Source organism: Salvelinus alpinus, chromosome 34, assembly GCF_045679555.1.
Source record: "Salvelinus alpinus chromosome 34, SLU_Salpinus.1, whole genome shotgun sequence".
Lineage (NCBI taxonomy): Eukaryota > Metazoa > Chordata > Actinopteri > Salmoniformes > Salmonidae > Salvelinus > Salvelinus alpinus.
Genome location: NC_092119.1, coordinates 25027762 through 25043912, shown reverse-complemented (window position 1 = coordinate 25043912; position 16151 = coordinate 25027762). Strand labels below are relative to the sequence as shown.

Below are 16151 nucleotides of genomic sequence, written 5' to 3'. Positions count from 1 at the left end.
AAGATAAAGGCAGGAGACAGACGGTCTAACCTTTGAATCTTCAGAGGAAGGGTATGCGTCGTTCAGTCGTGCCCCAATGCTAAACCATCAGAAACAATAGGATCACTCCTCAAGTGTCTCCAACAATCAATTTCAACTATCCGCCCATATGGCATTTGGATTAGTGAGTGTCTAACCACCACATGTTAGCCTATCCCCAAGTACCCAATTAATAGGCATATGTGTTCTCCTGATAAACTGTAAAAAGTGATCTTCATCTTTCAAAACGTGAAAGTAGAACTGTTGTAAAGGTGGCAGCCTCTGTGTAAGTCATTGAGCTCTTCAGTAAGGCCATTCTACTGCCAATGTTTCCCTATGGAGATTGCATGGCTGTGTGCGATTTTATACACCTGTCAGCAACAGGTGTGGCTGAAATAGCCAAATCGACTAATTTGATACATACCTTTGTAGACAGTGCCTTCTAAAAGTATTCAGACTGCTTGACCTTTTCCACATTTTGTTACATTACAGCTTTATTCTAAAATAGATTAAATCGTTTTTTTCCTTCTCATCAATCAACACAAAAAAAAACATAATGACAAAGCAAAAACAGACATTTTTGCTAATTTATATACATTTTTGCTACCACCACCATGCTTCACCGTTGGGATGATGCCAAGTTTCCTCCAGACGTGACGCTTGGCATTCAGGCCAAAGAGTTCAATGTTGGTTTCATCAGACCAGAGAATCTTGTTGAGTCTTTAGGCGCTTTTTGGCAAACTCCTAGTGGGCTGTCATGTGTCTTTTACTGAGGAGTAGCTTCCGTCTGGCCACTCTACCATAAACGCCTGATTGGTGGAGTGCTGCGAAGATGGTTGTCCTTCTGGAAGGTTCTCCCATCTCCACAGAGGAACTCTAGAACTCTGTCAGAGTGACCATCGGGTTCTTGGTCACCTCCCTGGCCAAGGACCTTCTCCCCTGACTGCTCAGTTTGGCAGGGAAGCCAGCTCTAGGAAGAGTATTGGTGGTTCCAAACCTTCAATGCTGCAGACATGTTTTGGTACTCTTCCCCAGATCTGTCCCTCGACACAATTCTGTCTCGGGGTCACTACGGACAATTCCTTTGCCCTCATGGCTTGGTTTTTGCTCTGACATGCACTGTCAACTGTGGGACCTTATATAGACAGGTGTGTGCCTTTCCAAATCATGTCCAGTCAATTGAATTTACCACAGGTGGACTTCAATCAAGTTGTAGAAACATCTCAAGACTGATCAATGGAAACAGGATGCACCAGAGCTCAATTTTGAGTCTCATAGTTAAGGGTCCGAATACTTATGTAAATAAGCTATTTCTGTTTGTTATTTTTAATACATTTGCCAAAATCTCTAACCCTGTTTTCGCTTTGTCTTTCTGGGGTATTGTGTGTAGATTGCTGAGGATTCTTTCTTAAAAAATAAAATCTATTTTAGAATAAGGCTGTAAAGTAACAAAATGTGGAAAGTCAAGGGGTCTGCATACTTTCCGAAGGCACTGTATATAGTGTAAGTCCTTTACTCAAGCGTGAATCACTCTAAGCTGGATGATGCCAGATATGAAACCGAACATTATTTTATTTGGAAGCAACAGAGCATCAGAAATATTCCTCTGTTATCATGAATTGCAACAATTACTTGAGTACATTTTCAAATAGCCATCGGGCTAAGTATCAGATGCAAATGTGTTCAATCCAAATTCATATAAAACAGTCATGAGGACTTTTTCTGTCAACGTTTCATTTTTCACAACCCATGTTATCAGATTTTTTCAAAATAATAAAAAACTGATTCCAACTCAAGGGACCTATCTAATAAAATAACTGGTTTAAAGAGCAATGTATAAAGGTTAATTAAAATCAATGTACATTTCTGATACTTCAACTAATTCATAACAAATCAGTAAAGTGATAATTTCACACAGTGCTCTAATTTAAGTACACAATTGGTGTTTCTTGTGATCTGCTACAATGTAATATTGGAAGGCAATTTGTTTTTATTTTTTTGTATGTGTATAATATCAAAGCAATAAATATTACCAGTAAATAAACTTTACTTTTTAGATTAAAAAAAAACTATTTTCTCATTTAAAAAACCGTTATACAATCTAATATACATTATGAAAAGTTGTACAGCTTTTTATTTATGTTTAAAATAAGGACTCACTTGTTTTTATATGTAGATATAAATATATATATATATATATATTGTCAAAATATATGATCATATTGTCAAGAGAGAGAAAAAATTACGAACATACGTCTCAACAGAAAAGTTATAAATAAGGGTCCAAGTGAATATTTTTGGGAGTAAGGTGGGGCCTTTTGAATTTTCTTAGCATCCGTGCAGCCTGCCTCAAGTTGCCCATAGTCAGTGTTAGCGGCAGCCGCACCCTTCCACAACCATTTCCTGGTAGTTTTTTAGGACCACCTTGTCATGTTCGTCCAGGTAGAGCATGGAGATGGCACTGAGCTCCGTGGGCACGCAGCAGGCCTTGGGAATGTTGGTGTTCACCGAGTTCACCAACGTCTGAACGATGGCGTGGTTGGTAGAGTTCAGGTGGTCTGCCAGGGGGAAGGGGCACTCCCCATGGCAGTAGTATGCCTGGTACCCTGGGGGCGCCACTATCCAGTCATTCCAGCCCACATCGCTGAAGTCCACGTAGAGAGCGTGACGGCGACAGTTGCGGTTGCGCTTACGCCCCCGCTGCTTTGGGCTGCGCTTGGCCCGACGCGTCAACGGGTGGCCCTTGCCGTCATGGCCGAAGGTGACCAGCAGGGGGCGTAGCTGCTCCCAGTCCTCCCCGGGCTCCTGGTGCAGCGAGCGACTGATGCGCAGGTGACGGCCCTGGTGGTGCGGTGTCTGGTTGAGGTGCTGGACCTCTACGGCCAGCCCGTAGTTGGGCAGGCGCTCCCGTGTCCAGCGCAGCACGGCGGGGCTCACGTCAAAGCTCTCCCAGCGCGAGGTGTTATGGCGCACCAGCCGTGTGTCCAAAAGCCGCGTGATTAGCTGCCCGGCCCGCGGGGGCTTCAGCACCTCGTACACGTTTATCCGGTGGAGCTGATCCTTGTCCCCCTCGCTTTCCGTAATGGCCTCGTCGATCTGCTGCCGGAACAGACGCAGCTCGGCCGACGAGAGCAGCTCATCCTCTGGGATGTTGCTGAGGTTGAAGAGGAAGCGCAGTGGGATGGCCTCGCCATTCTTCGTCTGAGGCTCGCCCGGATGAACCGGCTCCATGTGCTCTGAGAAAGACAACAGGACACAGTCAATGTCAGCACTTTACCAAGGGAGTCTGTATGGGCTGCCATCTTGACTAATGACAGCCTGTATAGATTTGATTTAAGAGTTTATCACTGAGTATTTTCATATTTTATCTTTGCCTCTGAGTTCCGTTCACTTCCCTCATATTACTATTAATTAGTTCCCTCCAAAACTATTACACAGTTGGTTGTTTAACAGTACTCTTTGTGTCAATCTTCATGATTGCAACCACACAGTTTTACATGGCCTGCAGTTATGTTTTGGAAGACAGCTTTCTACTGTACAAAAACACATACCTCTGCAGTCTAACATGCCTTAATTGACACACAAGAATGTCCACGTTCACTTGGGATAGCCTCCGGGGACTGAGTGTACATCGTCCATGCTTCTTTATCTATCCATAAGGATCATCCAGGACTTCCCACAATGCACTTTGCAGAAACATGCATTACTTAGAGGGTGGTGATTAACGTACCGCAGCTACCATATAAACATAGTGGAGGGTAACTATTCCATGCACAGTCTGCAGATTTCTGGCAAGACCACCATTGTTGGGAAAGGAATGTTGTGTCTACTATTTTCCTGCTCAATCCGGCCCTGTTATTTCACACTCAGGCTTTAATCTTATCCAGGTGGTTGTCATTATTCAAACCTTCTGTGTTTTTGATTGGCTCAACAGTTTGTTAACTAGGGACATTTGTCATTTTCATCATGAATAATCATTACGGATTCCCACAGACAATCCTTTGGTGGAGGAGCAGCAATAGAGCTAAGTGCTAGATTCAATCAGATGGACATCTGCATAGTGTTGTTTTGGTGGTGTCCGAGGTGGAACTGCATTAGAGCTGTCAAATCCACAAGCGGGTCGTTACTTTACCTTATTGCGGACACTGCCATTAAATGCAACAAAACCACACCGCACAAATCCCATGCAGCTGCGTTAGAAGTTCATGCAGCCACGTTACAAGTTCAAACCTCTAATTAGACTGATAAGTCTCATAAATTCACCTATCCAAATGAACATGAAAACATGCATTAGCCTAACATGAATGGTTTGACATTTCAGAGTGATTTTTTCTAACATTGATATAGCTTACACTTTCTAGCTCCGTTTAGAATTTCTAACTCTGTAGGGATAATAAGGGAGTGGTTTGTGACACACAAGAGCAGCCGTTCACCAATATGTCAGCTCATACCACAGTTACACCTCCAACACCGCCAAAACATCTGCTATGCGGATGTCGGCCAAAGCTGGTTAACGCTCGATTTGATTTAATCCAGGGCTAAGACTAAGTGGAGGCCTGGAAAACACAGTATTTCCCATAGCTTGAATTCCTGGAGGATTTAGTGGGTAATTGCATCTTTAACCTCGAGAGTTGTCTTTGACGCCTTGCATTTTTCCCTGTACAGTTTCTCCCTGCTTGAAACCAACACAGTTCTCTTTTCACATAGTTTCCCTTCCTTAGCTCTGTCGTTGTCAACTTGAACTTGGTGCCTTGACTAAATATCTTATTACCGTGTAGTGATCCTGAAAAAGTAACTAATTTGAATTGTTATACAATGGAATTTTACATGAAAACAGAGAACCTAGTTTGATCTCAACAAAATGCTCCAAGCATGTTATTAGCATAGTTAAACACACACATCGCATCATAGACAGGCGGCAGAGCCTCCTTCTTCCTGAGTGGCCTTGGTGCGGTGCTGTGCCGTCTTAGTGTGTTAGACAGGCCCCATTAAGGCTGACTCATCCCTCCTCCCCCGAGGGCAGACATGTTTTTCTTCAGCCCTCCAGCTCTGCCTTTCTGTCCAGCTACTGTCACACTGTGTATGATCTCTGGATTACACAATACACATCTCTGTTTTAGAGCACATACTTTAGCCACATATGTTATACAAATGTTCTTACTGCACATACTTAGCCTACAGGTTTACCTCTGTTGATCTCAGTTGTACATGAAGCCTTTTACAGAACTGTTGTTTCTGACTCTCCATGACACACTTGTATAGTTATATACACCCATGCTAAGGTGTCTCTCTTACACAAACTTTGGATAAGGACCACTATGGCACCTCTGATCCGTCAACATAACACCATACAGAAAGACCCAACAGGTTACCTTGCACGTTCTCCTGCATATTACTGTTTCTCTATCACCCCAGAGTTAGTCAATATTCCAACTTTCCACAGTGCTTCTGGTTGAGTCTGCTCTGCTCCCAGTGCCCACATTGTTGGCAGGAGGAACTTTATTTAGAAGGCTGCAGAGTAGCATTAAAGATAATTGCATGTTGAGGAAGGCCCCTGTAAAAGGTCCCTAGCTCCATTTAAACTGGAGACATGAGAGAGAGGCACACTACTGCTGGCCAAATGCTTTTTTAAGCCCTTGTGCTGGGTGGGGTGAGAAGTGTAACTCAATAATATGAAGGTATGCTTTTCCTTGAGCTGCTAACCAAACACGCTGTAGGCTTTGTCGGACTGCAGATTCTTTCAGGAGGGGAATTTGTCTGACTGAATTCTTGCCACTTCTTTGGCCACCATTTTGTGACCACATCCTTAGATTTCATAATTTATGTTGAAGGTGGGAGGGGGATGTCTTATATTCATGTTTAAGTGGTGTAGGAAATGTTGCATTTTAATTTGTTTCGATGAGACAGGGATTGTTGGGTTTATGGAAGTAGGTGGTGGGAGACATATGTGTTGCTGCCATCACCATTGGAATATTATCAAATGGGGATGGACTGTTGATGTCCAGAAAATGTTTTATTTATTTATATCATTCCAAACCATTGCTGTTTCAGGTGCTGGTTGGCCAATTAGCTTGACTTTGGCTCATGGATTCTGTAATGGGGCGTGCACTACCGTTCAAAAGTTTGGGGTCACTAGGAAATGTCCTTGTTTTTTAAATAAAACACCAGTCTCAACGTCAACAGTGAAGAGGCGACTCTGGGATGCTGGCCTTCTAGGCAGAGTTGCAACAAAAAGCCATATCTCAAACTGGCCAATAAAAATAAAAAATTAAGATGGGCAAAAGAACACACACTGGACACAGGAACTTTACCTAGAAGGCCAGCATCCCGAAGTTGCCTCTTTACTGTTGACATTGAGACTGGTGTTTTGTGGGTACTATTTAATGAATCTGCCAGTTGAGGACTTGTGAGGCGTCTGTTTCTCAAACTATACACTCTAATGTACTTGTCCTCTTGCTCAGTTGTGCACCGGGGCCTCCCACTCCTCTTTCTATTCTAGTTAGAGACCGTTTGCGCTGTTCTGTGAAGGGAGTGTACACAGCGTTGTACAAGATCTTCAGTTTCTTGACAATTTCTCACATGGAATAGCCTTCATTTCTCAAAACAAGAACAGACTGATAAGTTTCAGAAGAAAGTGCTTTGTTTCTGGCAATTTTGGGCCTGTAACTGAACCCACAAATGCGGATGCTGCAGATACTCAACTAGTCTAAAGAAGGATAGCTTTATTGCTTCTTTAATCAGAACAACAGTTGTCAGCTGTGCTAACATAATTGCAGAAAAGTTTTCTAATGATCAATTAGCCTTTTAAAATGATAAACTTGGATTAGCTAACACAATGTGCCATTGGAACACAGGAGTGATGGTTGCTGATTATGGGCCTCTGTACGCCTATGTAGATATTCCATTTTAAAAAGTCTGCTGTTTCCAGCTACAATAGTCATTTACAACATTAGCAATGTCTACACTGTATTTCTGATCAATTTTATGTTATTTTAATGGACAAAAAATGTGTTTTTCTTCCAAAAACAAGGACATTTCTAAGTGACCGCAAACTTTTGGATGGTAGTTTATGTCATAAACATGCATTGTATAATTAACTGTACACTCCAGGAAATAAGAACTTTTCTCACACTTACCAGAGGGAAGGTCACATCACCTCTGGATTTCCCCATGTACTCAAAATCCATGCATTTCTCTCTGGTTCATTTATTGGGTTTACATTTAGACATTTCATCCAGAGTGACTTACAGTACTGTGTATATATTTTCATGCTTTTTTTATACTGGTCCCACCTGGGAATCGAATCCACAACCGCGGCATTGCAAGCGCCATGCTCTACCAACTAAGCCACATGGGAGCACATACTGTAGGCCTGTTCCCAGAGGATAATGCATGAAAGTATTACACAACTGCTATTACCAATGTGGTCCTCTGTACACACTTAGAGAAAAGGGTTCCAAAAGGGTTCTTCAGCTTTCCCCTGGAACCAAAAGGGTTCTACCTGGAACTAGGACTGAGCGGTATGGCCTAAAACTCATGTTTTTCTAACTTATGGGTGATTCATATTTTTTTTTAAGTTCTCTAAATAAGCTTTGTTGCACAATTATAGGTCAATACACTGCATTTCAAACAGTCTGGAATAATTGAATGAATTATACCTGGGCTAAATATACGCCTCCCGAGTGGCGCAGTGGTCTAAGGCACTGTGTCTCAAAAGGTGTCACTACAGTCCCTGGTTCAAATCCAGGCTGTAAAACATCCGGCCGTGATTGGGAGTCCCATAGGGCGGCGCACAATTGGCCCAGTGTTGGCCATCATTGTAAATAAGAATTTGTTCTTAACTGACTTGCCTAGTTATAAAATAAAGACCCCCTAATTTTGTTATTTGATCAAAATAGTTTAACCTGCTTTTTTGCAATAATCACTAATCTGGCTTTCAAGTCTATGGACATTTTCTTTTTGTTACAAATTCAACTAGAACCATGCACAAGCCCACGTGCTAGTGAGTAGCCAACTTCGATCTCTTTGCTTGCTAACAAGGTAGTACAGTTGAACTGTTATGAATATACCCTCCTGTCCGTCTCCAACTGTTTGAACAACATAGCCTGTTCACTTTGTTGACGTCGCCTGTACAAATGCTGATAGCGGTACGTGGTATCGCAATGCCGCGAGCACCAGACCTTGAGCACTAATTTTCCACATTCATGTTCATTGATATTCCCGTTTTAGTAGGGTCTGTTCTGTTCTACATTTTGGGCATTGAGACATAAAAGGTATCATAAAAGCTGATTTATGGTCATTCCGTCGTCTGCATTGGCCGTACAGCATTGACTGCGATGCAGCCTCTGCAGAAGCATTCATACTTCTTGCGCTTCACGGAGCAGAGCTGGTGTGAAGGAAGTTGTCAAGGAAGTGAGTTTGTGTTTATAGAGGACGTACCGCCTCCACCTACCATCAACCAATCATGTCAACGCGGAGTTATACGTGCTATATGGAGTCCTCCGCATTGTTACAAAATCTGGAAGGTGCACAGCGATGCAAGCCTCCTGAGGCTCCGCAATTGCGTCACACTCTCCGTACGGAGCCTCCGGACCGCAGTGTCGGATCAAGCATAAATCGCCTTTTAGAAAGTTTAAGTTCTCCTCTGTTACAGTAATATTATGTCTCAATGTGTTTTGGTGCCCATATGACCGATTCTGTTGGACCAAACTTCAAAATGCAAATAGTGAGTTAAGTGATATTTCGTCTTTGTTGTTGTGAGGGACATAAAAACCTTGATTCTTGGATACAGGCATTTGGAACATTGCGAGAGAAAAATATATCATTAATTTGAGATATCGCCCAGCCCTACCTGAAACCAAAAAGGGTTCTTCAAAGGGTTCTCCTATGGGGCCAGCCAAAGAACCATTTTAGGTTCTAGATGGCACCTTTTTTCTAAGAGTGTACAGACAGTTACATCACTCTCCTTCTATCTCCCTCTTTCCCTCCCTCCCTCTCTCATGCTCTCTTTTTCTCTATCTCTCTCTTTACCTTCATGGTGGAAGCCCCTCACGGTGTTGGCGCGGCTAGCCGACCTCTCGGGGTACTCAAAGCCGGTGTCGTGGGTGCCGGCCTCCTCAGCCTCGCCCGACTGCAGCCGGTAGAGGTCCAGCAGGTAGCGTGGCACAGTGGCCGAGCGACTGGGCCGCGGTCGCCTCCGCAGTCCAAACATGTGCAGCAGCGTGGCCTCAAAGTCCCGCAGCAGTTCATGGCTCTGACCAGCAGTCCGGCTCTGCAGGGCCGGCGCTTTCTTCTTCCCTTCCTCAGGTATCAGACTAGCATGGTTGCTCTCTCCCAGCAGGACTTGGCATAATAAAATGACCATCAGCATTCGATTACCAGGAATCATGATGTCTCTGGGAAGGCAAAAACAGAGCAAAAAGAGATAAGTGGGGAGTGTGAGAGAGAGAGAGAGGAAAAAGAAAGAAAGAAACCTCTGTTTTAAGTGACATTCTATATTTGTCTACCCTTACTATATCTCCTTCTTTTCCAACATAACCTCCACCCTATTGGACCCTTCACTAGTGTTTTCACTGTAAATGTTCTCTAATTGGTTATAATTGTCCTGTCTGGCTTGTTTACAGTAAAATGGCCTACGATCAGATATCCCCCCTATGCAGTTTATATGTTGCAACATCCTCCAAGAGTAAACAGCTGGTTGAAGAACACAGCTTTTTGAACGGAATCTGGGGGCCATTCCTTTAACCCTTCCTCTTCCCTCCTCTCTCTCTTCCTCCCTCTACCTCCTTCTCTCTCTCTCTTCCTCTCTTTCCCTCCTCCACTATGATTAGACAAATAGGAGAAACAGCCAAGGGGTCAAAGCAAATTCTTAACTCGATAAGGAGCCCAGTCCCTCAGTCTACCTCGACCAATCAAAGACAAACAAAGGACCATGTGCCACACATTTCACGAACAATTCCTCTGCAAAAGTCAGACTAGAAGCTCTTCCATTTTATTAATCTAGTCATTTAAATGTAAAATATGACAAACTCCTGAGAAAAGAAAAGGGAGAAATGCAGAAAGATGTGGCAATGGTGTCACATGGCATACATTGATTTGGCCTGGTCCACTTACCGACAGAAAATAAAGCATGGGAAAACAGTCCATGTTTGTTGGGAGCCGGCAATGGTCGCGTTCCTCAAGGAAATGTTACGTGGTGCTGGTGGGCTGCTTGAGAGCGTTGGAGTGACCCTGTTCCTGAAATGTACAGAAGAGAAAAGGGACATTGTAGTCAGCTTAGAGGCAAATACTTCTGGCTTTGACTTAAGGTATGTGTGCCAAATCAAATCTATTTTTATTTGTCACATGTACCGAATACAACAGGTAAAGACTTTACTGTGAAAATGCATACTTACAAGCTCCTTCCTGACAATGCACAATGTAGTGTGTGTGTGTGTGTGTAACCCAGTCTCTCTTCATTAAGGCTTATCACATAGACATTTCAACATTTAATCAAATGGCTACCCAGACTATTTGCTCGGACCCCCCCCCCCCCCCCCCCTTTATACTGCTGCTACTCTGTTATTATCCATACATAGTCACTTTAATAACGCTACCTACATGTATATATTACCTCAATTACCTCGACTAACCGGTGCCCCCGCACATTGACTCTGTACGGTACCCCCTGTATATAGCCTTACTATTGTTATTTTACTGCTGCTCTTTAATTATTTGTTACTTTTATTTCCTATTCTTATTTAATTTTTTAATTTTAATCTTTTTCAACTGCATTGTCAGTTAAGGTCTTGTAAGTGAGCATTTCACTGTAAGGTCTACTACACCTGCTGTATTCGGCACATGTGACAAATAAAGTTTGATTTGATTTGAAGTGGGGTGAAAGGTTACATTAATGTTCACTACAGTGTATCTGGTATGTCAAGAGTAAGGAAACTGACTACCCTTCAAAGAGTAGTTCAGAGTTCACAGAAGTTTGATGCCCTTGTAGACACCACACATTAAATAGGACAGAAAATGAAGCAGCCAAAACATATCATGTAACAATTAAGTGAGAAATATTCAAATTCAATATTTGTTACTTCAAATACAATTTTTTGGACTCAAGCAGACATATTTCAGAGATCACGACACAGCATCCCTTTATAAGCAATTTGTCTGTCAATTAAAAGTAGACCGAAGTCACTGTAGAGAGCATGGCTTTATGTAAACACTGCCTTGCCTATGCAGAACAGACAGACAGTGTTGATGGACACTCACTTGTCCTCCCTCCTCATTAAGGCCAGCTATCAGATGGTTCATGATTGCTCTGTATTGATTAGTAGGGGATCAATCTGCATCCCAATGACGGGGTTAATTTGTCAACAAAGGGGGGCCAAACTACTTTTTCTAGAAACTTAAAGAGTAACCCCCCCCCCCCCGAGATCACCCATCTAAGTGCACTGCACCCATCAAAAAGGGACCCTCCTCTTCCCCTCCTTCCCTCTGTTGTCCTGAGATCTGTGGAACTGCTGATGACAAGCCTGCTGCTCTGCCCTTTGACCATACTGGCATCAATAAGCCTAAGCCCAACCTCCATGGACTCAGACAAGTACTAATGCATCTCTATATGCTGTCCTCCTGTCCTGCCCAGTATAATGCACACATATTTACTAACAATATATTTAATGCTAAAGTACATAGTATATATAGTGTTTATATACTGTAGTCTCAAACCTGTGTGATCTGAGTTTGTTGTACCTGGAGGTGTGTCTTTCAACCCTGGTCAAAAGCATAATTTGCTATGTGTGTGTGTTTTTATTTGTGTATGTTTTTGTTATTTTTTACAATGCACAATAATTTCCTTTCGGGCACAATAAAGATCTATTGAATTGAATAGAACCTTGTTTTTCCAGACCAGACCAGACACACAAATTCACCACTGCAGTATGCCAACAAGAATAAAACTACAAGTCTATTAATCACAATTTGTTATGCAATACAATTCACTTGAGTGTCATGGCAAGGCAGTTCTGGAACTGAGACAATTCTATCCAATGCCTCTACACACAGCGTTCTGTCCTGTAGACGGTTTACGCCCATTCTGTAGATCTACGACATCACAACCGGAGGGACTTGGCCCTAATGAATATCTTGCTTTTACACACATTGCTGAATCACACTAATAAAATGAAGAGTGTTTGTGAAATAGGGCCTGGGCAAACAACAGTACCACAGATAAGACACTTCAACTCAATATTTTGTCATTTGAGCCCATTCCACTAGAACTGGAATGTGTTCCACTGGAACTGGCTGATGTAAAAAGGGTTTTATAAATACACTTGATTGATTGATTGATTTGATTAAACTGTGTGTGTGTCTGGGTTCATATCTCTGTGTTTATCTTTTTCCCTCCATGGCTCACTGTACATGCAATCAAGGAGAAATTTTTCATTTTTTGTAACAGAATTAGATGTTGACCTTTGTGTGACCTCATGTTCTCGGTCGTGACATAAGGTCGTGTGTGTGTGTGTGTGTGTGTGTGTGTGTGTGTGTGTGTGTGTGTGTGTGTGTGTGTGTGTGTGTGTGTGTGTGTGTGTGTGTGTGAGAACCATGGTGAAGAGGCAGTAGGCTTCTGAACATGATCAGCTCTATTACCCATGGGGTGGGGGTGGGGATAACGTGTGTGCATCCCTGACAACAAACGCTCATTGTGCCGAGAGGGCCTCTCCCATGATTACAGCAATTCAAACTGCTCAAAACAAAACAGTGACTACAGAACTTCTTACAGTAATGACTGACAGAGCCACTTACTAAGTTGATGGATTCACCAAGTAGGTTGATGACAGTACTAACCGTCTACAGCATATAGGGATGTAACCAACAATGATACAATGATGCTCATCATATTTCTTCCTTGTCTCCTATTATATTGTAATAACCAATGTATAGGAGGGTGTCTAGAAAGATAAATAACAATATGTTTGAACAATGTACATAACTCTTCCTTTTATTGGGTTATTCTGCGTTATTCAGCTCACCAGCTGTGATCAGGCCTAAAGTAGAGGAGAGGGACAGTAAGGAAGAAAGCGTAACATCCACAGTCTGAGTTTTTAACCGAAACAAGAGACAGTGCCATATTTTGCAATGAATGTACTGTAGCCCAGGGTGCAATTAGGCCTGGCAGTAAGCTTCCTCTGGTTTGGCCTAGTCCTCCTCCTCCCTAGGCCTCCCTGTATTTGACTTCCCTCTTCCCTCTGTCTCCTCCTCCCTCCCCCCTCTCTCTAACCAGAGATAATGTGATCAGACTATGCACATGGTGCTTTAGATGTGTTTCCTGAGGAATTTGACAGGGATGGTGGGAGGGGAGCAGGTTACCACGGGAACAGACAATAGTCCAGGGCCCAATTGTACTGTTTTAGCTCAAACTTCTCAGGCAGGTATTTCCTTATTTTGAGGAAGTATTCCAGCAGCATTCATATTCCATGCTTTTTTTTGTCTACTGTGAAAGTTTAGTATTCATTTTAAAAATACAACTTGTATGCTCTATGGGTATACTTGGTGAAAAGTAAAGCATGATATCTTAACTTATTTCTGACAATAAGTAGGGTACAAAAACAACAGCAAGGTGGTTTTGAAGACAGTTCTGAGACTACAAATGGATGTTTTTTATCATAATCAATCATCAGTTGATTGTCTGTCTAGTTGTTATGTCAAGGGCAAAAATGTGTTTTATGTTTTAACCTCATCAGTTAATTATAAATGATTTAGTGATCTTCTTCCATTTGAAGATATAGTAAAAGTAAATGGCTATATCTTCAAGGCCAAACAACAGTTTGACGTGACATCAAAGTTATTGAAGCTGTGCCAAAGCAGGTTGGTAGTTAATTGCTGAATGTGGTTTAAAAATAGACAAATAAAATACAGCATGAACGTTCAGTCGTTAAAACACTGAAATTCAACCTTATCGTTGTTTTACAATGCTTTGTAAAGAATTGGGTAGGCCCTATCTATACAATCATTAATAATATATCTTTAGATTAATTAATGTTGCTCTCAACATGTTGTATTTGCTCCCTATAATAAGGAACGAAAATAGACAAACAAAACAATTGGGTTTGGCAATGTCAAGTACTCTATGTTGATTTACACAATAGCCTATTCTCTCGGCGCTCCCGGCAGTTTGTTCTGATATGTATAACCCCTTATGATCCAATTTTAAATTCAGCTTTTCCCCCCTTTTTGCTCTGTTTTTTTTATTCTCCCTAAGCTGTAAGCATGGGTCTGTTTGCACTTAGCAAGGAGGCCAACTTCTCAAAATTAAGAACAGAGACGTTTACTCTTACTGTCAGCTGCATGCCCAAATCCTCTCTTATAATTTACTTTCTGTAAACTGTGTAATTGTGGTGGAATCATTAGTCATCAAATCATTTATTTAAACAAACGAGTAATGTAATGATTTAACAAATTCGAATATGCTAGTGTTAGTGGCTGCAGGTTGAACAGTCCCAGGGTACATACGTCAGGGAGGCCAGAATTAATACATATTTACTCTCCCTTTATTGTATTAATGAGATTTTCTTTAATAATGTCTAAATTCGATACATACATCTTGATATTTTGTGCATGTGAGTCATTTGTTTGTTTGTAGTAGCAGTTTGTAGTGTACAGTGCTTCCTTATTTGTTCTTATAACACGTTGGAGATAATTGTGTTTCCATGACGTTTTAAACTCCAGTCATTTATTCTTAAATTACCATTAGGCATCTAAATTATATTACATTTTAAAGAAATAGGCTTTGACATTTCAGAAATCTAAAATCACCTAATTGAACTACAGAGCACGGCTACATTTACGCATGAGCCCAGTCTCTGTCCCAGGGTGTCTATTCATTGAATGTAAACTTCAACTATAAGGAGTAAATCCATAATCTGACAGATCTGTAACAACCTGACGATGTATGTTTTGATGGAAAAGTGAGGGTTGACCTTCCAAACGGTTACCAAATGGGAAATATGCGCACTAGTTACTGTGCGTGCAGGTGTCTAAAAACCCGAGTGCCCCCCCTTCTAAAAAATGTCTACTCATGCAACAGATATAAACTCCCAAAGCAAGTACTGTTAACATTCTTTAGCAGAAAATGATCTTATAATTTTTTCCATGTGAAACACTTTCTGGCACAATTGTCCAAGCGTGCGTTAGGATAGTCGGTGGTCACTTTATTTCACTTGGGGGCAAAATAATTTAATGAAGTAGCTACAGTAATCGAATTAAATGCAATGGGCTACATTTAATGTTCAGTATCATGAACATGAGCCGCTGTTGTTAGGCTAATATTATTTATTACCTATGCAATTTCAATAATTTACATTTCATGGGAAGAATATATCAGCCTAATGTAGCTCATCGGAGCCTAAACTGGATACGGAAGAACTATGTAGGCTAATCTTGTAGGCTACTTGTATAGAGTTGACGTCATTTAATAGGCTATAATTGTTTTGTCAATTTAATCGCATTCGAATATGCCACACACATGAAGTTCAGCGGCGCTTACCATTAGTAGGGGTACAGGTAGTATCCTCGAGAAAAGTAAATATGACAAAAGAAAGTGCGAGCTCTCCCCATGCAATGGAAGTCCAGGTGTAAAGCATGTACTGAAAACGCCGAATGAACTTATGGAGAAGTACGGTGGTTCCTTCGGATCATTAATTCCTTAACGACCCCTCTAAAAAACAAGAGTCGAGAGAGACGATGGCCGGAGACGGAGGCGGTTTGAAGCAGCGTAGGTTTGCAGCGGGTTTCCCATTTCCAGAAGTTCATGGGGGCGGCACACTGCGCGAACAGACTCTCCAACTGATCAAGCATCTATTGCCCCTTGCCGTTTTTATGTGTCCGCCCTATTTAGCCTTCCTGCTTCCTCCTACCCCTCTCCAACCCCATCCCGCTGTCTCAAACACCTTAGATAAACCCCTCCCCTCTCTCTCGATTTAAAAGAAGAGACACACGTTGTGCGCAATTTGGGCCTATAAATACATTTAAACTTTATAATATTATTCTGTACATTATTGAAATATTACATGTTATTTTTAGATATTGACACTTCCATATTTGTATTTCAAAATGTAATTTGTCTAAAATATGTAATACTACATTGCTAC

At 41.8% G+C, this 16151-nt stretch overlaps 1 protein-coding gene across 1 annotated transcript; it reads right to left on the bottom strand.

Annotated features, from left to right (window-relative positions):
- Window positions 1-1572: 1572 nt before the first annotated feature.
- LOC139563580 (bone morphogenetic protein 4-like) lies at window positions 1573-15852 on the bottom strand. Its single transcript, XM_071382366.1, has 4 exons — window positions 15548-15852; window positions 10132-10254; window positions 9049-9413; window positions 1573-3254 (listed from the first exon to the last, which is right to left on the bottom strand). Exons 3-4 carry the CDS (start codon window positions 9404-9406, stop codon window positions 2389-2391), a joined length of 1224 nt encoding a protein of 407 aa, XP_071238467.1. The 5' UTR covers window positions 9407-9413; window positions 10132-10254; window positions 15548-15852; the 3' UTR covers window positions 1573-2388.
- Window positions 15853-16151: the final 299 nt, after the last annotated feature.